Genomic DNA, 26637 nt, shown 5'->3' on the forward strand with positions numbered 1-26637 from the left:
TAGATCTGAATGTATCCTTTGATTATACCCACAGCCAATTCTTACTTTGACCGATGTACAAGCCGCCGATGCTGGTACTTACATTTGCACAGCCCGTCACAATGGACAGACGGTTGACGTATTAACAACTCTGGTGGTGAATGGAGCCATTCCTTTCTTCCCACAATCCCCAAAAAGCTACATGGCGTTCAACAAGATCGACAATGCATACTCCAAGTTCAACTTTGAGATTTCTTTCAAACCCGAAAAGTTTAATGGATTAATTTTATACAATGGACAACGACGGCCTAACGGTGACTATATCTCGCTGTCACTACGTAATGGTTTCCCGCAGTTTAAATTTGACTTTAACGGGCAGTTGGTTAGCCTTCAGCCAGAGAAACCTATTGCTATGGGACAATGGCACACTATCAAGGTGAATCGTGTTCGTAACAATGGCTTCCTGTTGGTTAACGACCAAAGTCCAGTGGTCTTCCCTGATAAACTCAAGTTCCATGGACTAAATCTAGATGATAATCTGTATATCGGAGGTGTCCCCAACTTTGCTAGTATCCCAGCAACCGCCGTTGAAACTAGAGAAGGTTTTGTTGGTTGCATAAGTCGATTAGTGATTAACGGACGTGAGATTCAACTGCATCAAGAAGCAATCGCTAATGAAGGAACAACCTCCTGTGAACCATGTGCTGATGATCCATGCAAGAATTCTGGTGTTTGCCTGGAGACACAAAGCGATATTGGTTACTCCTGTGTCTGTCAAGAAGGTTACACCGGGAAAGACTGCATGGTTGAAGGTCACAAATGTATGTCCGGAACATGTGGGATAGGCAGATGCGAAGAAACAGCTGCCGGAGCTGAGTGTTACTGTCCCATTCGCAAAACGGGTGATCGCTGTCAGTATACAGAGCATTACGCTGATGATACGTTAGCCTTCAAAGACGGCAGCTACGCAGCTTATGAGTAAGTAAAAACTTGTATTTAGCATATAGCTCATAAAGATTGATAACCTTGTCATATTTGTCATACAACAATACGTTTCTTATTCAATAATTGTGAAGATAATTGAATCCCTAATCTTAGGGGAAGAATCATCCTTCGAAAAGGAATGGTCAATTTACGGTCTCTTTGGGGGTTCAGGAATTTGAAAAGTTTTGAAAGCTAATACTAAAGCTATCATCATGCAATGCCTATGGGTTATTCACATCACAAATTTGAACCAACTGGTAACTTTTTCATTTAGTTCAATTTATTATAATGCAAATTTTGGGTCAGTTGAGTCACAGTTTTTCGCCAAATATTATTGATGAAATTCAACATGTTCTATATTACTATATTGGGATAATATATAGAAGTAAGTAGTTTTTCCTTTAATTGTTTTGGTTAATTTCCTATAAGAATTTGAAGTGATTTTTACTACGTAAATGCGAAAAACGTTCATTTCATTTTCATGCACCAAAGTCATTACAAATATGAAAATTGAAAGAAAAAAATATACAACTTCATTATTCCATTTTTTTCTATTAACTGAAGGATAATTAAATTAAAAGTTTACCTATAAACTGCTGCGAAAGAACGTCTTTGTATGTATAATGATGAAATACAGCTACATTCCATAGAACTTCAATGCTATGCTAATATTTAGAGGAATGACAATGGTACACCTCGTTTCGAAAGTATTTCTCTCAAAATGTACAGCATTTTATTAATAAAACTTGCAAAGTTCAATTTTTTCATAAATGTTACATTCTGAGGAGTCCGTCAAAGTTGATTTTCGTGTAAATAAGAATAACATTTTATTTTATATGGTTATACACCTTTTTAATTTTTTTTTAAATGCATGTATTTTACCGCGTTTACCGCATTACCGCGCGGTGCGGTGCAGTAAATGCAGTGCGATAGCGGAAAGTGGTGTGGTTTTATTATTTTTTTACGGTTGCGGTGCGGATTATCCATTTACCGCCCACATCCGCACCGCGACGAACCCTAGTGCAGGGTGCGCCATCTGGATGTGTCCTATTTCATCATAAAACAACTCCGAGCCGATTTTAACAGATAAACACAATTCTGAAACGTCTTTTAGTGCTATTTTAGTTATGAGTCGATTTACACCAAAAGAACGCGCTGAAATCGCGGAATATGGAAATGCTGTGGAAAGAATGATGCAGAGCCTGATTTTTGGGACAAAATTTTAATGAAAGACGAAGCTCACTGCACCCTTTCCGGCGGAGTAAATAAACAAAATTGTCGAATTTGGGGGGCACAAAACCCACTCGTTATACATCAAATACCACTGCACGAACAGAAAGTAACTATTTGGACCGGAGTGCGCTTCAAAACAATCATCATTGATAACACGTTTCTTTTGTTTACAAATGGTATTGCATATAGTTAAGCAATGTTTGTTCTTTCATGCTTGTCTAATACATATAACAATAAACAAAAAAGTGGTTCATCAATCCCCACTCCCCCTATTACAAAGGAACCCCGATCCATGTTTCATGCTTCTCATTTTAATTTCTATATAACCAATGGAGAAATTTCGTAGATTACGATTCGTCTCGATTAGGCTTTGTTATCCTCACTCCGGTTGGGAATGAGTTTACGTTAATGTTATGATTGCAATCAGGCGGCATCACAGTAAATATACCGAAAGAACAGTGAAAAATGGGCTAAGAAGAGACAAACCAGGACAAATTAAACATTTTTCTCGAATATTCAGAACATGTTCTAGGAAACCAAGACGTTTAGTCCATTAGAGATTAGTTTTGCAATTTGCGTTTCGACTTCGTCTCATCAGAATCCTACACTAACATAGTGACAGGGCTAAGCTAAGGATTTACGCTAGCTCAAAAAAACGGAGACACAACTTGTGTTCCTGAGCCAACCCCTAGTCAAGCATGATACCTGGTAAGAAAAGGAGTTAATTTTAAGCTGATAACTCGACAAACATGTGATTACGGCCTAAAAGCCAATTGTCAAAATCCACTTTGAATGGAAATTCCGGACAAACCGTTACACGCCAATCACAGATGTTGGTAGTAAACGAAAGAGAAAAGTTTTCTCTTTCATAAACTGTTGTGAACTGTGTTCGACTAGTAACGGTTTGTCTGGAATTTCCATTCAAAGTGGATTTTGACAGTTGGCTTTTAGGCCGTAATCATATGTTTGTCGAGAAGAACTAGTGAAATCGCAACATTTGGTTTGGCTTGCCAACCATTACAATATACATACACTGTGTTATATTTCCCCCTAAGGAGAAAAAAATTGAGTGAAAACCAATTATTCTTTTCTAAGGAGAAAATTAAGCATTACGACATTTGTGCTTAATGCTAAATTTTCTCCGCAAAAACGGAGACACAACTTATATTCCTGAGCAAACCCCTAGTCAAACGTAATGTCCCACTTAACCCTAGATTGTTGCACTGGGGTACAAATGTACCCTATGCCTTCATTTGGAGCCGTGTGAAGACGAGAATTAGGCATTTGCCGACCCACAATTCAATTTAGAGTTACTAGTAAGAGTAGGAAAAGGTTGTATAACCGGTTTGCTTATTGCCTTCGTGGAAGCAGGTGTCAAAGTTGGCGTGGGGTACATTTGTACCCCAGTGTACGGTTGCCGTTAGCGTTTCGTCAGGTTTCGTGCTGTCAGTTACTCGTGACAATACCAGTTTAAATACTGGTTGTTTTACTACGCAAGTAACAATTAGTATTATAAACTCGTTTTAAATCATTTATTCAATTAATTTAATTTAATTTTGAAGTATAAAAAAATCGTTCTCATTTTTGCTGATTTTTATTGTTCTATTATTTGTTCTTTATAATTTATCAAAACAATGGTTTGAAAGTATAATTTGCGCACAGTAACTGCTGTAACAGTAATGTTGCGTATTACCAATGCATTACTGCTAAGAATTTTTTTTTTTTTTTTCATTTCAATTTACATCCCATTTCGTGGTATTTTCTAAAACCCGATTTTTAAACTTTCACTCTTCCATATAATTTCACTTTTGTAAAAATATCAAAATTCCTTTTTTTCGTTTCTAAATCATTCTTTTACCTTTTAGAATAATTTGATTTTTTCAAATCGGTTGAAAATTCGCAAAATTATAGTAATTTTTGTGAAAAAAGTCAAAACCGCGATTTTCCAACTTTTTTTTGTTCAAACCAACTTATGTATCATTGATTCAATAAATTCCGTACTTTCACTTACACAGCTGTTTTCGCAATTAAAAAACGAAGAAAGTGATGTACTATACATTTCTCGAGTACTTTTTCAAATGGACGTAAGTAACATTGAGAGCCTCTCTTTGTTTACTTTCTCTTTCGTTTTTTACGACGTCATTACAACACTTTGTACTAATTTTCCAGTACATATCGAAAGCCGACAATTTTTACTACAATATTATGCAAAGAGTAGAGTAGTAAATGTTGAAATGGCCGAGTAATGAACAGAAGAGAAATACCTCAAAGAGAATCTCTCATTGTTACTTACGTCCATTTGAAAAAGTACTCGAGATTTCCTTTGTTTGCATTTTACCTGCGAAAATTGCGATCAAACGCGTGGGGTACGTTTGTACCCCAGTGCAACGCAACGTTGCAACGTTCTAGGGTTAAGTGGAGAAAAATTGGTTTTCTCCCAATTTTTTCTCCTTCGGGGGAAATAGTACATAGTACATAGTACATTAGAGATATTTTGAAATTGAAAATGTATTACTCCACTAACTGGAACTAAATGTCATCCTAGTTACCCTAGGTAACGAAACTATGTATGGTTGGCATGGACAGGAGCGGATCCAGAAAAAAAAATCGGAGTGGGTCCAAAATTTTGACTTTGAAATGTTCATTGTACACTTCGTTATATATAATACCATCATCTAATTAAAATCAGTTTTGGTGGTCTAATCTGGTTTGGAATGATTTTGAATTTAGAACAAATTTAAAAGAGAAACTATTTTAAAATTTTTCAAGAAGTTAAAAAATTTCGGGGGGTCCAGACCCCCAGGATCCTCCCCCTGGATCCGCCACTGACTGGAGATGTAATTGTTTCAGTTCTAGTTCGTCATTGAAACACCTATATAAAATCAAATGCTGCAGAACGTGCACTAAGTTCATTGTTTCAGTTTCAAACTGGAAACGGCTCACTGTAATTTGTTAAATGATTAATTTGTTAGACCATTAATCGATTAAGAAACACTTAACCTAAAGATTGTTCACCTAAATTCATTAGAACATTATTGAAAATTTCATGGAAAAATGAAATTTCATGTTTCGTGAAAGAAGAGAATATTTCCATTGGCGAACGGGGACTCATCAGTCCTCAATATGAAGCTAATCGTTTTGTAAATATTTTCTGGACAAACCAGCCTATTTTTGCTAGATGGATCAGCTAAATAATGTCACTCAACTACTGAGATAATTAATTTATTGAAATAATGGATTAGTTGAAAAGTATATCATGGTGTTATACATGGTTTGTTATTGTTAAATCACGTTCAATAAATTATGTGTTAAAGGACACGGTGTATAGCAAATTGTAACATATAAGAGCAGTAGAGTAAGCTAGAACGTAAGTAGATAGTTGTGATAAATTAAAATTAAGAAAGCTAGATCGCGAGTCGATAGTTGTGATAGATTAAAATCCATTCGCGAATTTTATTGCACGCTCTATTATTCTTTTTATGGAAGAGCTGATAATCCACTTTACGTAATTCAATATACATATCATGTTAGAGCTAATGAGACCAGTTTATCATCGTATCAATCTCGTGGGTACTGGATTGTTCAAATGTGATGTTTAGTCGTTCGTAATTGTAGTTATGTTATGCTTATAGAAATTTCTGCTTATGGATCCTTCTTGATCATTCCATGCAGATTGCAGCGGTTAATTGAAGGTCATTCCATAGTTGTAATTTGACTCTACTGTTAAAACCAATGACGAAGTCCTTGAAGTGATTGTTTTCTTCATCACATTAAAGTCATCATCACTAACTGTATACTGCATAATCAAAGTTTCATAATATATTTTAATAGAGTAAAAATTATGCATAATGACACCCCCTTGAATTTTAGTAAATTCCAAACGAAACGCAGCGTCAAATATCGCTTCAAACCGGACACCTTAGAGAATGGAGTTCTACTGTATGCGGTTGAAAATGAAAAGACGTACGGAGACTTCATTGCCGTAATATTGAATGACGGTTTCATCGAACTGCGCTACAGCGTAGCAGGAAGTAAGTGTACGACCTAGCAATGTTTTAAGACCATGATTGAATTATTGTTATTTTTTAGAAATTCCTCCGGTCATTTTACGATCAACCGTACCGATTCAGATAAATCGTTGGCACGACCTATCAGCGGGACGCAGCCGGGGCGGGCTGGCCTATCTACAAGTTGATGAAGAACCACTGCTCAACGAACCAAAGATTGGTAGGGCAACAGCTATTGCACTGAAGTCTAGCGTATTTGTCGGTGGTTACGATAAACGAGTTCTTCTCAACAGAGCAGTGGGTGTGCAAAAAGGATTCGAAGGATGCATTGCTGATGTAAATATATCCATTCACTAGTGCGAACACATTACACAATTCATTTTCTCTTAACAGCTTGAGATATCTGGAAACGCTATCAACATGATTGATGACATTAAAGATTCTGCCAACATTTACAATTGCGGTCATCAACAGAGCGGAGAGAACGATAATGACGAAGATAACGAAATCGACCCATGCAAGGCAGGCTATGGTGGATCGAACTGTGATATAATAATTGACATTTGTTTAGCACAAAAACCTTGCCAGAATGGTGGTCACTGTAGCACTAAACAAGGTGGATTATATCACACTTGCGAATGTCATTCCGGTTTCCTAGGTCGTAATTGCGAACAGGTTTACGCTACTAACATAGGATCACATTTCCGTGGAGATGGATTCTTGGAGGTTAATCCAAAAGCTATAGTTGCTGGACCAGATCAGTTTGAAACTAAACTAGCGATAATGTTCAGCACTAACAGCCACAACGGAATGCTTCTATGGTACGGTCAACGAAATGGAGACAACTTTGCTGGAGATGATTACCTTTCGTTGTCGGTGCATGAGGGATATCTAGAAATTGGAATGCGACTGGACGGTGAAGAATCTACGCTGCGCAACGAAGATGTATTTGTCGCTGATGGCGAACAGCACGTAGCGGTACTCACACGTGAGGCCAACCGCAACAGGCTGGAGGTAGATCACTTCTCAGCACATGGTGAAACAAGGCCCACTGGAAAAACAGAGATTCATTTACCAGGAAATGTGTATATAGGTATGAAAGGAATAGCCGGAAATAAAAGTTTGAAGGACTGAACATGATTCATAATCATATATTAGAATGTCGGATATAAACTTCAAGCGTACAAAACGAACTAGCTTCTTAATCATAAGAATGGCTCAAAAAATTATTTCCCGAAAAAGTCAGCAATGATGAACCTCCAGTATAAAAACCGGATAAAAACAAAAAAAAAGTCGTGCAAAGGAAAATTTGTGTATCGTTACTTTCAAGATCGGTCGATTAGAAGAACTACTTTGTAAAAACTGGTTCTTTTTATACGGTTTTATACTGAAAGTTTTTTTCAACCAACTCATTTATCGAAGAGCCTCAGTCAAATTTTTACGCTTATATCACACTGTCACATTCTAATACATTTTATGCTGGTTTTATAATGCACGCTGTGTCCTTTCGACCTTCATTTTCAGTGCTTCAAATATGAGATTCTTTTATTTTAATGCTTTTATTGTTTTGCGTACAGGCGGTGCGCCAGATCTGAGTCGGTTTACTGGGGATCGCTTCAACGAAAGCTTCAACGGTTGTGTGTACGTGATAGAGAATCCCGACACAGCAAGAGCTGTACCATTGCAAAACTTCGCCATGCGAACGGTCAACGTCGATGTTTGTGACGAGTGAGTATTGCGTTTATTTTTACTTTCACAGAAACTACTGCTACTACAGTTGAAACTGTTCTTGAAACGTCGCAACTTAATAACATTTCATATCCTTCTTGTTAACTTGCTTCTACATCACGGATTTATGGTAATATGTTATTCCGATCTCTCTAAAAATGTAAAACATACTTTCCTTGATAACTTTTGTCATAAACAGTCCGAAATGGATTATACCTTTCCTGTTATACCCAGATTTAGAGGATGGAACCGACGTTTTCGGTCCATTGGAGTTTGATAAAGTGGAAGAACCTCCCCCTGTTCATATAATTTACCCTAGGCCTTTCAACAGTGCTTATCCTATATTTAGCATTAATCTATGGTCAGTTTTCCTAGCGCTGTCATACAGTCAAGCAACTGGCGCATGGTTATGAGGTCCGTTCACAGTTAGGCAACAAATTTCCAATTAGTATAATGCACATATTAATATTAATGCAAATAAAAACAAATCTGTAGATAGAATGTTATAGCTTAGCGAATCAACGAACCAAATGTAAATAATTATCATTACGTTCTAAATCCTGCTGAGAACAATATAATAGTGTTAAAATGCAAAATTCACATTGATAAATGTGTCAGATATTGCATTACATTTAAGCAATGTTACCAAGAAAAGCCATACGTCCGTTATAACTAACATTCAATAGTGTAATACTAGGCCTGTGTAGGAGAGACCGGGGTTGGTTGGCCGAGCTTTGCTTTCGGTATTTCTGCACTTATTCTGGTTAGACTTATTGATAAACGGCTTGCGCTGCCATGAAGATAAAACCCTTGAGCACATATGAATGGCTGGCGTCCAAAAGGGGCTAACCCACATTTTTCATTTTTTACAGGAAAGGGAAAAAATTTCCGCCTTTCTAAAATTCATTGACTCATGTTGTCTATAAAAAGATTATTACATGTACTACTTTTCAATTCACTAGCATTTTCGTAGCTCGAGGGGGTAACCCCGGGTGTACCTAGCGTCCAAAAGGGGCTAACCCACAATTCTCACGTCCTTTCGTTATCTTTCGTTTTAAAGTTATGGTGCCTTGTACAGAGTTGTTGTTTGATATCCAGCGCTTTATTTTATCATTTCATGTTAGTTCGGAATTCAGTCGCTAGGGCGGCACTGTTATCAACTTTTTAATGGAATGAGATAGAAAGATGGAGTCAACGGCAAAGTTGTATGTCAGGTAATTATCAATATATCTTCTGAAGATACCAACTATGTAGATCTCAAAGGTTTTGAAATATGGTGCATTTTTGAAAACATAATCAGTAAGTAAATGTTTTAACTAAAACCTTCTCTAACTCGAAACATACAGGACCTACAAAGTTTGCATCTCCAGAAGATATATTTAAAATGATAGGGCCTACAACTTCCTCGATGGCACCACATTTCTATCTAGCTTTTTTAAAAAGTTGATAACAGTGCCGCCCTAGCGACTGAATTCCGAACTAGTGTAATCCAACCAAATAAAGTGCTAAATGACATACAGCAACTTTTCCGAATACACCATAACTCTATGACAAAAGATAATAATTGATTCCCCGTTTTGTAACTTTCCGACCACAATGTACCGTTTTTCTCTTAATCTGCTTATTGCTCGGTCAACTTTCATTGCAGAGACATGACACTTTCACTGGAATTTTCGAAAAAAACATGCTCAATAATATACATTTGTGCAAGAAATATATATTAGATAGAAAATAGCCATACATAGCAAGTGGGTAGGTGGGTAAGAAAACCAACCGGTACGTACATTTACTGGTATGGTTCCCAAAATCTCAACACGTGTAAACGAGTAATGCACATCGTATTCGGTTCGGATTTCGTTCACACGGTAAACGAAAGAAAAACCTTCATCGAGTCTCAGTTTCTAAAACCAAACCGAACCACTCAGCGTTCGAACCGGTACAAATCTTGATTGCGCCTGGTTTACCTAGAGTTTTTCAATAGCAACAGTCTTTCTCAAGACTACCTATATTTTTTCGACAATTAGTCTTTCTCAAGACTACCTATTTTTTTTACTCAATCAGTCTTTTTCAAAACTAAAACATTTTTCAAGAACAATTCAGCCTAAAGAAATATTTAATTCTTCCAACATGCCTGGGTCCTCCCAGAAAGGCCGTGTGCCAAAAATTAAAGCTAAATGGAAAAGGGTATCTTCTCCACCCGCAAATTCAATTGACTGCAGCAACTCATTCGATGTTTTATCCGAATGTGAAGCTAATGAAATTTCTAAATTTCCTCGCATTGCGCATAATGCCAATGAGAAGAAAACGCAATCACCTCGGCCTATAACAGTGATGATCTCCGACTTCAAAGCCTTTCGAACTGAGCTTTCGACGTTCCCTCCGGACGTGAAAGTCTCTTTTCAGATTGGCCGAAGAGGAGAATGTCGAGTTACAGCGGAAGAATTGATTGGCCACAAACGACTACTGCAGTATCTTACTGAGAAGTTATATAAAAAATTTTCATATGATTTCAAGACAGCTAGACCATTCAAGGCTGTCTTTAAAGGGCTACCACAAGGTCAAAGTTTGGATGAAATATCCAACGAATTAAAAAAATTATTTTGCTTTTCTCCTTCACAAGTTATTCTTATGAAGAGAAAGGCTAGCGGCGATAACACGCCAGTACGCTTTGGAATTATCCAGGAGCTTTATTTAATTCATTTTAACCGTAATAAGGTTAATAATTTGAAAGTATTTGAAAAAGCACGTTTTATGTTCCACGTGCGAGTAAAGTGGGAACATTATAGACGACATGGGGGCAGAATTCAAAATCTGACCCAGTGTCAATGCTTTGGGCACGGCACACAAAATTGTCATTTGGATTCCAAATGTATTATCTGTGGTGATAAATCGCACACGAAAGATACTTGTCCGGTGAACAAAACCACAAAAAGTTTCAAATGCGCTAATTGTAGCGAAATCATAAATCGAATTTCTGGGGTTGTCCTGTTCGAGAAAAAATTATAAATTCTCGTTCTAGACAACAAAAACAACAAATAAAAAATGTACCCACTTCTTCAAGTACACTTCAAGAAAACGCGTCCAAAAGTGCTAATCCGATTCAAAATAGATTCACAACTTCTTCTACCTCCGTCACACCATCCTACAATGGTGTGCCATCTTATGCTTCAGTGGCAGGTAACAAGGCCAAAATAACTGCTACCGTTACCACGCCCACAAACTCGTTTGCACCCAACGCTTCAAGTAGTCCAATGGATCTAGATAGCGTAACGGAAGAAAAATTAAAATACCTACAGGGCTCTATGTTACCTATGATGATTGCCATGTTAAATTCTACCTCCATGTTTGAAGCTTTTCAAGCGGGGTGGGAATTTGCTAACAAAATTGTAATGAAATTAAAGTTTAACAATGACTTTAAATAATCATTTAAATTTATTAAATTGGAATGCTCGTTCATTAAAAACGTGCGAGGACGAATTTTTCAACTTCTTGAGGATACATAATGTGCATATAGCCGTTGTGACCGAAACTTTTCTAAAACCAAATATTAAATTGAAGAGTAACTCTAATTTTGTTATTCGTCGATTTGATCGAATTGTTGGATTCGGCGGAGGAATCGCAATAGCGGTTAATCGCAGGATCAAACATTCCGTTACGCCGTCTCTTGGCACCAAGGTGATCGAGAGTTTGGGTATCGAAGTTGAAACTGATCTGGGTATCATTTTTATTGCTGCAGCCTATTTTCCTTTTCAGTGCACTGGCGAGAAAATTAATTTCTTGAAAGGAGACTTACAAAAACTTACAAGAAATCGGTCGAAATTCTTCATAATCGGTGATTTTAACGCCAAACACTGAGCCTGGAATAATGCTCAAAGCAATTCCAATGGTAAACTACTTTTAATGATTCTTCTGCTGGTTATTATTCAATTTTGTTCCCGAATGGTCCTACGTGCTATTCGTCTGTAAGGAATCCATCAACAATTGATTTGGTTTTGACAGATCAATGTCACCTTTGTAGCGAAATGATTACACATGCTGATTTTGATTCTGATCATCTTCCAGTAACTTTTTCACTTTTTCAAGAAGCTGTTTCCAATCCCATTAGCTCAGTGTTAAAGTATCACAAAGCGAATTGGGAAAGGTACAAAACTTATATTGAGAATAATTTGAATCATGACCTTGATTTACAAAATAAAACTGACTTTGATACGGCATTACAAAATTTAAGTAGATCTATAGTTGATGCTAAAAATTTATCAGTACCAGCAGCACAGAAAAAAATTAATACTCCTATTATTGACGACGATCTTCAACTTCTGATTCGCTTGAAGAATGTTCGAAGACGTCAATATCAACGTTCTCGTGATCCTGCTATGAAATGTAGCTATCAGGATCTACAAAAAGAAATTAAGCATAGATTCACACTCTTATGAAATGAAAATTTCGCGAAAGAGGTTGGACAAAACAAGCCTAATTCTAAATCTTTCTGGATACTTTCTAAGGTTCTTAAGAAACCTCAGAAACCAATTCCAGCTGCGAAGGAAGGTGACCACATACTTCTTACAAACGAAGAAAAAGCTCAAAAACTTGCTCAGCAGTTTGGAAGCGTCCATAATTTTAATCTCAACGTTGTGAGTCCTATTGAAACCGAAGTCTTACAAAAATATGAAAACGTTTCAAATCAAGTATTGTCTCTAGACATTATTGTTGAAACAAACTATGATGAGATCAAATCCATCATAAAAAAGTTGAAAAATATGAAAGCTCCATCATAACGATGGAATTTTCAACATTCTTCTTAAAAACCTTCCCGAAATCACCATGAGATACTTGGTCAAAATATTCAACAAATGTTTTGAATTAGCATACTTCCCTGAAAGATGGAAAGATACCAAGATTATTCCTATTTTGAAGCCAGTTAAAAACCTAGCAGAAGCATCTAGCTATCGACCAATTAGTTTACTCTCTTCTATTAGTAAATTATTTGACAAAATCATCCTAACTAGAATGATGTCACATGTCAATGAGAATTCTATTTTTCTTCCTGAGCAGTTTGGATTTCGTATTGGACATTCAACTACTCATCAACTTGTGAGGGTGACTAACACGATAAAGTCAAATATCTCAGAGGGCTATTCCACTGGAGTTGCTCTTCTAGACATCGAAAAAGCTTTCGACAGTATTTGGCACAAAGGTTTAATTGCCAAAATGTGGGATTTCAATTTTCCAATTTACATAATAAAGATAATTAAAAATTATCTCACTCACCGTACCCTACAGGATACTTATCAGAATTGTAAATTTAATAAGCTACCCGTTAAAGTAGGCGTCCCTCAAGGATCAAGCGTCGCACAAATACTATACAATATTTTTACCTCTGATCTTCCAAATCTACCTACAGGCTGTAAAAAGTCACTTTTCTGTGATGATATTAGCATCTCAGCCACTGGTAGGAGTCTTCGTATTATCTGCAGTCGACTGCAACGAAGCTTGAATATTTTCAATGATTACCTGAAAAAATGGAAAATTTCCACTAATGCGGCAAAAACACAATTGATTGTGTTTCCGCATAAGCCAAGAGCTTCTTTTCTTAAACCAAATAATAACCATATTATTAAATTTAATGGTTTGAATTTAACGTGGTCAGATCAAGTTAAATACTTGGGTTTGATTTACGATAAAAACTAACTTTTAAGGATCACATTGAAGGAATCCAAACAAAATGCAACAAATATATAAAATGTTTATACCCTCTTATAAATAGGAATTCTAGGCTCTGCCTAAAGAACAAACTATTAATTTATAAACAAATATTTAGACCGGCAATGCTATATGCAGTGCCAATCTGGGCAAGTTGTTGTGCTACTAGGAAGAAAACGCTTCAAAGGATTCAGAATAAAATTCTGAAAATGATTTTGAAGCGTCCTCCCTGGTTTAGCACAAATGAGTTGCACAGACTCGCAAACATAGAAACATTAGAAATTATGACGAACAGTATTATAAGCAACTTCCGACAAAAATCATTGCAATCTTCAATTGCAACGATTAGCTCTCTTTATAGTTTATAAGTTAGTTTATAAGATTTGTTTAGCTCCGTATTCACACGACAAGTAGGTTTAAAACATCCTACTGAAAAAAATACTTAACTGCAAAAGCATATTATATCTTAATAATAATTAACCGAATCATGTAAACAATTGGGATGAAAAATCACCACTTGTTGCTGAACACCCAATATACTAAATAAGAAATGTAATGCAAACAAAACAATATAATCAAATAGAAAATAATGAAGGAAAAAAAACTTATGTTGATGTATTCTCAGCAGCGGTTTCGGTTTGGCTTTAGAAAGCCGAGCCTGGTTTTTTTCTGTACACGTTGCTTCGGTTGAAAGAAGAAGCAGTAAATTCGTCTGCAGTGCTGCCGAATAGACAACTGAATTGAGTTCAATTAGTTGTTGAGAGTCAATGGGGTAATATCGAAATGGCTGGTTCTGAGCAGTTGTTAAAAGTTCAACAATTGATGTTTGTTTCAATGCTGAACCATGAAATGTAGATATGTTTGATTTGGCAAAGTTGTCTAGAGCATACAAATTGATGTTAATGTCAAAATGTTTAAATTGAAGTTAAAGAAAACAATGAAATCAGCGATGTCGTATCAATGAGATCTAATCCACGTCTGGTTGCGCTGGTTAGGCGATTCTCGAATAATCTCGAGCACACACTCGCATTTTGTATACATATATCCTTATTATTACTGCTACGGCGCATCGTATTGATACATCTATCCTTGCATAGAGGCAATTGCGTGCATGTGTGTGTTATTCACATATGGTACGCAACTCAGACGCTACTGGGGAGAAACTCACGATTAGGTCCTTATTTACTGAGTGCTGGTAATACGTAGATCTGTTATTTTTGCTGTTACTGTACATCGTTTTGAAACATCTAAAAGGTTTGGTCGCGAACATTCGAGTTTAGAGAAAACTACCACTAAATAATTCAATTACTAAAAAACTTAATTCATTGAGAACAGCAACCAACTAACGAATAGCAAAAACACTTTCATTTTATAGACCGCCGTTAAAAACTAAGTTTCTTTAAGGAATAAATATTTCTGGCGATACCAGTCGATGTGTGTATGCAAATCTACTGCAGAACAATTAAATTTTTAAAAAATATTGCGCAATAAATTGAATAAAACAAATTGTTCACATTGTGTCCAATCACGAAGTTGTTTGTCTCATTACAACAAAACATGTAAAACGACAATCATTAATGTGGATATTGGTCCACAATGTAACCATGCTAGTTGTTAAATCATCATGAATAAGCCGCCATTTGAATTTCTAATTTACGACGCAATTCTAGTTTCGTTTCCTTGGAAATATATGCCTATTTAAATATGCATGATTTTACATGCTAAATCGTCGTGAAAATAACACCATATTGGGATGCAAAATGACGACGAATAACAATTTTTAATCTCTGCACAACTTTTCGATATCAAAAATACCCTTGTTTCATGATATTTTTTACCATTAAAACGTTATTGAATACCAGTAGTATTGAATATAGCTCACCATTTCAGATTTTAAATGACGACAGGCATCAATTTGCGATCTTTTAACATATTTCTTATATTTAAAATGTCCATGTCGCGTGATTCTAGATGACAGAATATCTTGAATATACCGTCATCTTAAATTTTGATCTGCTATCATAGGTATAGAAATAGCGGAGGCTATTAAATTTCCTTTTACTTTCGATTTTTGGGCAGTTTCCCATACCAAACATACCCATATTGCAAACATCCTGATGATAAATCATTATGAAAATGTCGCAATATTGAGTACACGAACGTCATTTATGACCACGAACATAATTTATTTGAACAGAAATAGGTCTGAAGACATTTTTTCAATTCCCAAAAAAATACCATATATTATACCCACAAGAAATTTGTTTAGAATTCTTAATAAAAATACTAGCAGCACTAGCATAGCCGATAAACATCAACCCGAATACACAACCGCAACACAACCGAAGTTTAGTTTCGTTATTCTCGCGCTTCCTTCTCATACTCGTGCACCGGTAAACGAAAATCAAAACCAAACCGCGGTGCTGTGTAAACGAAACTCGGTTTAGTTTTCGTGTGTCGTATAAACCCCACTCAATGTAAAGGAAACATAAACACTTGTGGAAATTTGGTTTGCCGTACCGGTACTCAACCGATATTTTCCCACCTCTGGTGTGAGCGGCCCTCACCTTCAGGAACGACGGTTAACCCCTTTTGGACGACAGCTTGTACTGGGACTACCTCCAAGGTCAACTGTGACTGCTAATAGCACAAAATCTAAAAATTATTTTCAAAATTTTTAAATGGCAGTACACGTGGATTACTTAGAACTATCAAAAAATGCAAAAATTTCGATTTCGGAAAAAAATGTGGGTTAGCCCCTTTTGGACGCCAGCCATTCATATGTTAATTTTTTTTGATTCATTAAACAAAATCAGGGAAACAATTATTAACAATCAAAGGCGGAAAGAAAAATCGGCCAACCAATCCCAGGGTTGGGATAGATTGGCCGAGTTTGGTAAAATAAGTGAAACACATCAAATGCATCAGTGGGAAACATTTATTAATGAGAAAACTACAGTTTGCAATTCATTTTGAGTTGTGAAAGAACTTACTTTTTAGTATTTGTGACTATTTTAAACTTATTTTAGGCAGCTTTAGTGAGCTTTTATACAGCTCCCGCTGTTTTATTTTCTTCCGCCAGCGCACGCTTACGTTTTCTTTCATTTTTCTCCACCTCTAATGCTGCTTTTATTTGGGAATCAGTCAAAATCTGAGTCGAACGGCGCTTACCACCTTGACGCTTCTTCGAATCAGTTCGTGCACTCACTTAGGGGAAAGGTCTGTAGTCTTCATGCAGCGGATTCGGTGTGATGGACGAGTTTTGTTCGGGGTTGGATTGATCTGTTACAAATCTTGCCAGAAAATCCTCAGGTGGGAAAATTTCTGGATTGAAGTGGCAATATTGGAATCATCTGTTTTTATAAACTATTTTCAATTTTTAATGGAACCTATCTCTTCTTTCTTCTTGTCAATAATTTTAATTTATTATTATTACTTATTTTCATATATCTAGAGAAAATTTTCAATAGGACGTAAGTAACAATGAGAGATTCTCTTTGAGGTCTTTCTCTTCTGTTCATTACTCGGCCATTTCAACCATTTCTTTGCATAATATTGTAGTAAAAACCGTCGGCTTTCGATATGTACTGGAAAATTAGTACAAAGTGTTGTAATGTCGTCGTAATAAACGAAAGAGAAAGTAAACAAAGAGCATAGTGCTTTCGCATAGGCCTGCTAAGCCAAGACAAGTTTCGGCTTCACTTGTGTCTCATCGGCATAAACAGAACTTCTGCTCTAACGGGACATCACGTTTGATCAGTCGTTTGATTGAAACACATAGTGTGTTTTAGTTTTAAGGGATTTGCGTCAAGCCGGCGCTAATCTATTCCGACAATACGTTAGTGTCGGTTTCTGATGAGGCGAAGCCGAAACGCAACATAGTATGAAATAAGGATTTGTGCCCTCCTGTACAAAGACTGGTTTATACCAACAAATTTTCACCCTGGTGAGAAATTTTGGTTTTTACCAAATTTTCCTCCTTAGGGTGAAATATAGCATAGTGCTTTCGCATAGGCCTGCTAAGCCAAGACAAGTTTCGGCTTCACTTGTGTCTCATCGGCATAAACAGAACTTCTGCTCTAACGGGACATCACGTTTGATCAGTCGTTTGATTGAAACACATAGTGTGTTTTAGTTTTAAGGGATTTGCATCAAGCCGGCGCTAATCTATTCCGACAATACGTTAGTGTCGGTTTCTGATGAGGCGAAGCCGAAACGCAACATAGTATGAAATAAGGATTTGTGCCCTCCTGTACAAAGACTGGTTTATACCAACAAATTTTCACCCTGGTGAGAAATTTTGGTTTTTACCAAATTTTCCTCCTTAGGGTGAAATATAGCATAGTGCTTTCGCATAGGCCTGCTAAGCCAAGACAAGTTTCGGCTTCACTTGTGTCTCATCGGCATAAACAGAACTTCTGCTCTAACGGGACATCACGTTTGATCAGTCGTTTGATTGAAACACATAGTGTGTTTTAGTTTTAAGGGATTTGCGTCAAGCGGGCGCTAATCTATTCCGACAATACGTTAGTGTCGGTTTCTGATGAGGCGAAGCCGAAACGCAACATAGTATGAAATAAGGATTTGTGCCCTCCTGTACAAAGACTGGTTTATACCAACAAATTTTCACCCTGGTGAGAAATTTTGGTTTTTACCAAATTTTCCTCCTTAGGGTGAAATATAGCATAGTAAACAAAGAGAGGCTCTCAATGTTACTTACGTCCTATTGAAAATTTTCTCTAGATATTTTTACTTATATTTTTGTCACATTCTAACGACATTCAATTAGCTGGAGATTACTGGGTAGGTAAAGTTTAATTTAGAGCCATAGTGAGAGCAAGGATGTGAAGTATACAGATCGGAAGACTAGAAGTGGCAGGGTCATAGAAGCAGGCTTAATACCGTACTTAACTTTTGTCTTCTGCTGATGAGGGTCGAGCTAAGGTAGCATAACTACGAATCACTCAAGTCCACCAACATGTCTCCTGGCAAAGACAGACTTGACCCTCTTTGCCGTGAGAACCAACTTATAATCAACAATATTAGCATTTTTGGAGGAAACGAACCACTGCGCCCAGTATTTAGACCTACTCGGCCAATCAAGCCCGCACAACTGTATCGGGAGTTGACAAATCTTTTCTATCTGTACTCCTCTATGGAAAATTCTGAACCGGATTATGTACCCAAACAATAACAAGGTTGTTTTAAAAAAATCATTTTTCTTATACATATTTTTCATTCTGGGAAATCAAACTACACATTCTGACTCGGTTGAACTGAAATTACGCAAGAAACCAGTTAGAATTCCGGATGAGTTTGACTGGGTAATGTCACTATCAGCTCCAGTTCAAATTCCCGCTGCCACTTTGTTTGCAACCAAAGGTGGCCAAAATAGTGGCGGCGAGAAGCTGAGATGGGGCTGGTAACATCAATAAGATGCGATAAACCTCCTTGCAGGAATTCAAAAGGAACAGGTCAGAGTAAACATATGAACTCCAAGAAGATTCGCTCGGCTTCCATTTAGACATCATTCCTTTGATTTGCTGGAAGCAGGTTTCTCGCATATCGCATTCTAATGTCAGCTTCAGTTCAAGCACAATCAGTACCAGCTCCAGAATCAGAATCAGAATCTTGCCATCACTGCTGCCTAACTCAACGTTTACCTGCTGTTTACTGGGATGCATTTACCTGTACCTTTTTACAAAAATCTGTTATCTGTACCGTACAGAATCTGTACCAGGGAGTGGGTGTAGCGTAGTTGGTAAATCGATTGCCTTGTACGCTGCGCACCTGGGCTCGAGTCCCGACCCCGCACATAGGGTTAGAAATTTTTCGTAAGAGATTTTTCTAACCCGAAGAGGCGAATGACCTTAAGGTTAAAACCTCTATAATCGAAACAAAAAAAATCTGTACCAGAAATGCTTCAAAAATCTGTACCTTTCTAGATAAATCTGTACTTGTGGCATCGCTGCCCGCTAGTTTAAATCCCATACCCATACAACCGCAAGTCACGCTAATGCACATGTTCAAAAAGTGTAGTTGACTTATGTCGGTATTAGCATAAAGTTCTGCTAAAATACGCTAGTCAATCATTGGATTTTTAATATTTGTCTGATCTCAACAGGAGATTATCACATCACAGTGATGAAATTCATAAATCTTTGTTCGTGGCTTAAAAAAAAGTTTCCGTGCAAAGGCATGACCGTACACTAATTACGTAAGGCATTTTTAGCACATTCCAACCTCCCCCTCCCCCCAGATAAGAATTCGTAAGATTTTGATGAACTCCCCCTCCCCCCTACATAAGATCTTATCATGATTTTCGTAATTAAAAAATCATATTGTTAATTCATAAAATAAGATAGCGAAAACGATACTTATAGAATTATTTCAAGAAAATTCATGAACAAAATTTAACTTATTATTATTACTTATTTTCGTATATCTAGAGAAAATTTTCAATAGGACGTAAGTAACAATGAGAGATTCTCTTTGAGGTCTTTCTCTTCTGTTCATTACTCGGCCATTTCAACCATTTCTTTGCATAATATTGTAGTAAAAACCGTCGGCTTTCGATATGTACTGGAAAATTAGTACAAAGTGTTGTAATGTCGTCGTAATAAACGAAAGAGAAAGTAAACAAAGAGAGGCTCTCAATGTTACTTACGTCCTATTGAAAATTTTCTCTAGATATTTTTACTTATATTTTTGTCACATTCTAACGACATTCAATTAGCTGGAGATTACTGGGTAGGTAAAGTTTAATTTAGAGCCATAGTGAGAGCAAGGATGTGAAGTATACAGATCGGAAGACTAGAAGTGGCAGGGTCATAGAAGCAGGCTTAATACCGTACTTAACTTTTGTCTTCTGCTGATGAGGGTCGAGCTAAGGTAGCATAACTACGAATCACTCAAGTCCACCAACATGTCTCCTGGCAAAGACAGACTTGACCCTCTTTGCCGTGAGAACCAACTTATAATCAACAATATTAGCATTTTTGGAGGAAACGAACCACTGCGCCCAGTATTTAGACCTACTCGGCCAATCAAGCCCGCACAACATTCGGTCAACCAACCCCAATGCATATTTTCGAGTGCAATCATGGTTAACAAAAACAAAAGTAAGGTTATACAGGAAACCGTTATACAATTTAGTTGGGTTTTGAATACCCTTTCCAGCGGTACTACGTTTCTGGAAATCGGATGTAAGTTGATTCGCGTTACACATATTACTTTACAAAAACAAAAATTTACTCATCAGCGCCGGAAAAAGAACAGACGTGCTCCTGTACAAACGACAGCACAAAACGCATGCAATTATGTCGGTAGATTGGCGTCCAATACCCCATCAAAATCACTATAGATGTAGCTACTGCGCATAACAGCCTTTTCATAAAAAACACTCGGCCAACCAGCCCCGATCTACCCTACTATACGTATCCCTGATTCAAAGAAGAAGGAAAATTCAGGAATACAATTCATCATTTTTGCTAAATAGGGATTTACAGTATAATCCAAAAGGAAAAAGTAGTAATGCCCGTAGTTCACCGTAACCAACAATTGATTTCAGAGTCTTCCTCATTCAATAATTTAGAATATACTGGGAAGAAAACAATGCCTCCATCTTATAACAATACCTTCTACCTGATTGGCATGCATGCCACAGTATACGCAGTTTTCCCACTCTCGTTACGAAATCAGTATTTGATCAATATTTTTGATAAATTCGTTTAAAAGTACGTTTTTTGCTTGTTTTATTTTTTATGCACTAGATCATCAAACTTATTACAAAAATAGTTGCATTTTTCTTTTTGTGAGGTTTTGTACGCATAAAAATAGTATTAGACAAAAAAGAATATCCATCCACATATTACGTTTTAGTGAGCATATACAAATCGCTGTTATTGTATTTATTGTACATATTATACATAACTGCTGCATCATTCCTGAAGTTGTATAAGCACACAAATGTACTCAAATTTTCAAAATTCCATATATTATTCAAACTTTGAATATTTTTTGAAAACTCGTAGCTAGTTTCTGTCTTTGACAAAGTTGTTAACCAAGGTTGGAACTACAGTTTTATAAAGCTGGTTTTTCATATTGAGTGAAACAGCAATCTTTATCAACTTTATTAAAATAATGGTTTTCCCCATATAAAATCCCATGCAAACATTGAACGCAATGCGCAAACCTGGGAAGCAACCAACCGCTACCAAGTTTTGCACAGGCATTTGGGACCGCTAGCAGTGTTGCCACAACTAAATCTGTATCGGGAGTTGACAAATCTTTTCTATCTGTACTCCTCTATGGAAAATTCTGAACCGGATTATGTACCCAAACAATAACAAGGTTGTTTTAAAAAAATCATTTTTCTTATACATATTTTTCATTCTGGGAAATCAAACTACACATTCTGACTCGGTTGAACTGAAATTACGCAAGAAACCAGTTAGAATTCCGGATGAGTTTGACTGGGTAATGTCACTATCAGCTCCAGTTCAAATTCCCGCTGCCACTTTGTTTGCAACCAAAGGTGGCCAAAATAGTGGCGGCGAGAAGCTGAGATGGGGCTGGTAACATCAATAAGATGCGATAAACCTCCTTGCAGGAATTCAAAAGGAACAGGTCAGAGTAAACATATGAACTCCAAGAAGATTCGCTCGGCTTCCATTTAGACATCATTCCTTTGATTTGCTGGAAGCAGGTTTCTCGCATATCGCATTCTAATGTCAGCTTCAGTTCAAGCACAATCAGTACCAGCTCCAGAATCAGAATCAGAATCTTGCCATCACTGCTGCCTAACTCAACGTTTACCTGCTGTTTACTGGGATGCATTTACCTGTACCTTTTTACAAAAATCTGTTATCTGTACCGTACAGAATCTGTACCAGGGAGTGGGTGTAGCGTAGTTGGTAAATCGATTGCCTTGTACGCTGCGCACCTGGGCTCGAGTCCCGACCCCGCACATAGGGTTAGAAATTTTTCGTAAGAGGTTTTTCTAACCCGAAGAGGCGAATGACCTTAAGGTTAAAACCTCTATAATCGAAACAAAAAAAATCTGTACCAGAAATGCTTCAAAAATCTGTACCTTTCTAGATAAATCTGTACTTGTGGCATCGCTGCCCGCTAGTTTAAATCCCATACCCATACAACCGCAAGTCACGCTAATGCACATGTTCAAAAAGTGTAGTTGACTTATGTCGGTATTAGCATAAAGTTCTGCTAAAATACGCTAGTCAATCATTGGATTTTTAATATTTGTCTGATCTCAACAGGAGATTATCACATCACAGTGATGAAATTCATAAATCTTTGTTCGTGGCTTAAAAAAAAGTTTCCGTGCAAAGGCATGACCGTACACTAATTACGTAAGGCATTTTTAGCACATTCCAACCTCCCCCTCCCCCCAGATAAGAATTCGTAAGATTTTGATGAACTCCCCCTCCCCCCTACATAAGATCTTATCATGATTTTCGTAATTAAAAAATCATATTGTTAATTCATAAAATAAGATAGCGAAAACGATACTTATAGAATTATTTCAAGAAAATTCATGAACAAAATTTAACTGCATTCATCTGTAGTAATTTTATTTGCATCCTAGTAAAACAACTATTGGGTGATATTTAGAAAAGCCAGTCTGGTCCATATAATCTGCTTCGCTATATACCACTTCCTTTGAATCTATTTTCTTGTGATGCAGAGCTTAAAAGAATCTATAACCTGTTCTGGCATGAATTTATTCAGAACTCCAACTGTGACGATTATCGTGCACATAGCTCCGACATCTTCGAATTTTCTTGAAGTAAAATATAGTTCACACTCTGGAAATATTCGGCCCACAAGATCTGTCACAATCGCATGACGGAACCTTTTCCGAATACCTTGCGGTTTGAACAAAAAGTATGAATAGAAGGACATTGGACCATCAACGCTAAGAGTGTCAGCACTTCTTAACTTGTAAGGCATACTGTGACCCCAGTTCTCGAACAGAACAATGTGCCACCAAGCTTCAAGAAATTGATGTAACTGCTCTAACACCATCGACAATTAAGACGCTCCTCACGATGGCAACAATAAACAAAATTACATAATTAATTGAACAATCATATCCTGCTGTTGCAAAACACTTCAATTATTAGATTTAAAAATAAAATAACTTCGTATTGTTTTTTTTACTGAATTGGTATGTTCGGATAAATGATTCAAAAGCATTAGCCCATTTTCATAGACGTAGTTAGATGACAAATGGGACGGAAGGGAGAAAGGGACGTATTATACACATTATACAAATGAAAGTAGCGTTTCAATCGAAATATTAGTTGGTATTTTCAGATGACTTATTCAATTACATTTACTCAATATCGTAGGCATAGTAGGAAATAAGAAAATGGGCATACTGTATCCTTCTACTATCACTTATATCAATGGATTTATGCACTATGCTATATTTCACCCTAAGGAGGAAAATTGGATAAACACCAGTCTTTGCACTTGAAGCGCACACATCCTTTCTTATTACTTGGGTGCGTTTCGACTTCGTCTCATTAGAAACCGACACTAACTTTTTGTCAGAATAGATTTGCACCGGCTTGGGGCTTATCTACATAAACAGAACTTCTGCTCGGACGGGACATCACCTTTGACCAGTTGTTCGATTGAAACACAAAGTGTGTTTCAGTTTTAGGGATTTGGGTCCAGCCGGCGCTAATCTATTCCGACAAAAAGGTAGTGTCGGTTTCTGATAAGACGAAGTCGAAACGCACCCAAGTAATAATGGATTTATGGCTTCAGACTAAATAACTTCAAACAAATCGAGTTTTTGTGGTAGGAGATTGTACTGTTTATATTTCTATTTGATATCTATTATGATGGGATGATCTTGTCGATGTTCAATCACCTGAAACAAATATTGCTTTTAAATTGAGTCTCTGGTAAATTTCTTGTTAAATTCGGAAATTAGCTTCACGCATCGTTTATATCACTGAATTGAAAAGAGAATCCTAGACATTGACATCATTAACGTTATTTCAATCTGTAATTTTACTTCCATGGATATAAAAGGATACATTTACAGCAAAGGTGAACAATTCACCTGAACATACTGATGTAGTGGTATATATCGACAATATTTCTGTTTGAAATTATGCAACTCTGCTTCTGCAAAGGGACCATTCATAAATTACGTAACGCAAAAATTGCCCCAAATTGACTCCACCCTCCCCCATGTAACAAATTGTCACAAATTTCTACCCCCCCCCCCCCCTATCCTCTATTACGTAACAAATTCCTTGAATTTTTTTTCTTCGGTGAAAACATGTTACTTAACGATCTAGCTTACTCCCCCTCCCCATATGTGACAACTTGTACTTCCTCCTCCCCCCCCCCCTAAAAGCGTTACGCAAGTTATAAATGGTCCCAAATATGCACACTCTCTCATCCATGTCGTCATCTAACTATGTCTGAAATTGGGCTAAGGGTATTGCGCCATTTATCTGAATATACCAATTCAATAAAACAAAAAAAAGTTATTTCATATAAAAATCTGACTACCATTGGTACACCGGCAGTGTTGTCAAAATAAACTATTTTTGCAATTTTATTCGAACCATGGAATTTTGATCAGCTATAACTTTGTTCAGAAATATTGTAGCACCATGCTTTCCTCGACAAAATACAGCAGGCAAAAATGAGGTCTTTAAAATCGACAATATAAAAATGTTGGTCTTCCCAAACTAATTTCCATAAAAAATTAAAATGTGATGCGCTACGCCAGGGCATAATTCATCGACCCCAAATGATGCAGTCATTTAGGATCCCAAAAGAAAACAAAAAAATCTAGCATAAATTGCAATCTATGTTCAGTACATTATGTTCGAAAACAAAGTCACACTGTCCTTTTACCGTACCTGTAGTATTTGCAAACTATCATATGGACATACTGAATTTTCAATTTCCACGAACTGTTGGAGAACTCTAGCAATATTCCGGATTTTATAAACTTTCAACAATTGGATTTATCGATGACCTAGGATAATAGTATTTTTTGTTATGGACGAAATTCTGGAGATTGCATATAAATAGTACAGACCATAAAAAGAAGGATTCGCTACGTAAGTACTTTACTTCCGAGATTCAGTTCGCAGCGAACCCAGTAACTACTTAGGCAACAGGAATCAGGACTTAAATATCCTACATGTGCATTAAATCAGGAATTCAATTAAAGAGGGATTATTACATAAACGGTCAAAATTTTACTAAATCTTTGCGCGTGGTTAAAAAAAAGTTTCCATGTTAAAGATTAAACCTTTTTTATTTTATAGACTTTATTATAGATATTTCAAATCTTTGTTATAGTTTTTTTCAGCCAAACTGCTAAAATTCTTTTTATTTTTTTCAGGTTTAGGTTGAAGAGCTTGAGATAACCTTCAATTTTATATCAATATCATGAAAATTGATCAAGTCGTTCTCTTGCAATCTGAGACGCCAACCTGTTTAAAGCCACCTAGTGGTGCAATTGTATTCGTAGAACACCTTAGAAGAACTGGCTTGATGAGCTACGTGTCGAAGCTGAAACAATCGAAAAAACAGTATATCATACTTAACTAGCTACCGCAGCATTAACTGTTATGTGTCCAACAAAAAAAAACACCTTTAACAGGCCAACGTGGGTACCCGGGTACCCACAAACTGAAATGCTCATAACTATGGCTTCCTTTATCCGATTTGGACACTTTTAGATTTTTTGGATTCAGGAACTCATTCAATTTTTGATTTGTAAAATTGAACCGGATGAATGGATCTGGTGCTTGGTAATCCGGATTTTCCGGGGTAATGTTCCTGTACTAGGATATGATTTGTAAATTTTAATAATATCCTAGCAATATGAGTATCAAAACTCTTCAAATTGTCTCGGAAGTCTGTTATTTACTGTTACGGGACCCTATGACAATTTAAAAAATGGAATTGGAATGAAATGGACACTCACGGTCCCACGGGAACC

The 26637-nt window shown here is 36.7% G+C and overlaps 1 protein-coding gene across 2 annotated transcripts in view; it reads left to right on the plus strand.

Annotated features, from left to right (window-relative positions):
* LOC131683324 (basement membrane-specific heparan sulfate proteoglycan core protein) overlaps positions 1 to 14031 on the plus strand; it is a 672949-nt gene extending 658918 nt beyond the window's left edge. For both annotated transcript variants that reach the window (XM_058965199.1, XM_058965200.1), the window contains 6 exons: positions 35 to 957; positions 6067 to 6227; positions 6286 to 6539; positions 6597 to 7296; positions 7781 to 7931; positions 8131 to 14031. In XM_058965199.1, coding sequence (XP_058821182.1) covers positions 35 to 957; positions 6067 to 6227; positions 6286 to 6539; positions 6597 to 7296; positions 7781 to 7931; positions 8131 to 8344 — 2403 coding nt within the window. In that variant the 3' untranslated portion in view covers positions 8345 to 14031. The remainder of the gene's footprint in view (positions 1 to 34; positions 958 to 6066; positions 6228 to 6285; positions 6540 to 6596; positions 7297 to 7780; positions 7932 to 8130) is intronic.
* The last annotated feature ends 12606 nt before the right edge of the window (positions 14032 to 26637 follow it).

This window comes from Topomyia yanbarensis, chromosome 2 (genome assembly GCF_030247195.1).
Source record: "Topomyia yanbarensis strain Yona2022 chromosome 2, ASM3024719v1, whole genome shotgun sequence".
Taxonomy (NCBI): Eukaryota; Metazoa; Arthropoda; class Insecta; order Diptera; family Culicidae; genus Topomyia; species Topomyia yanbarensis.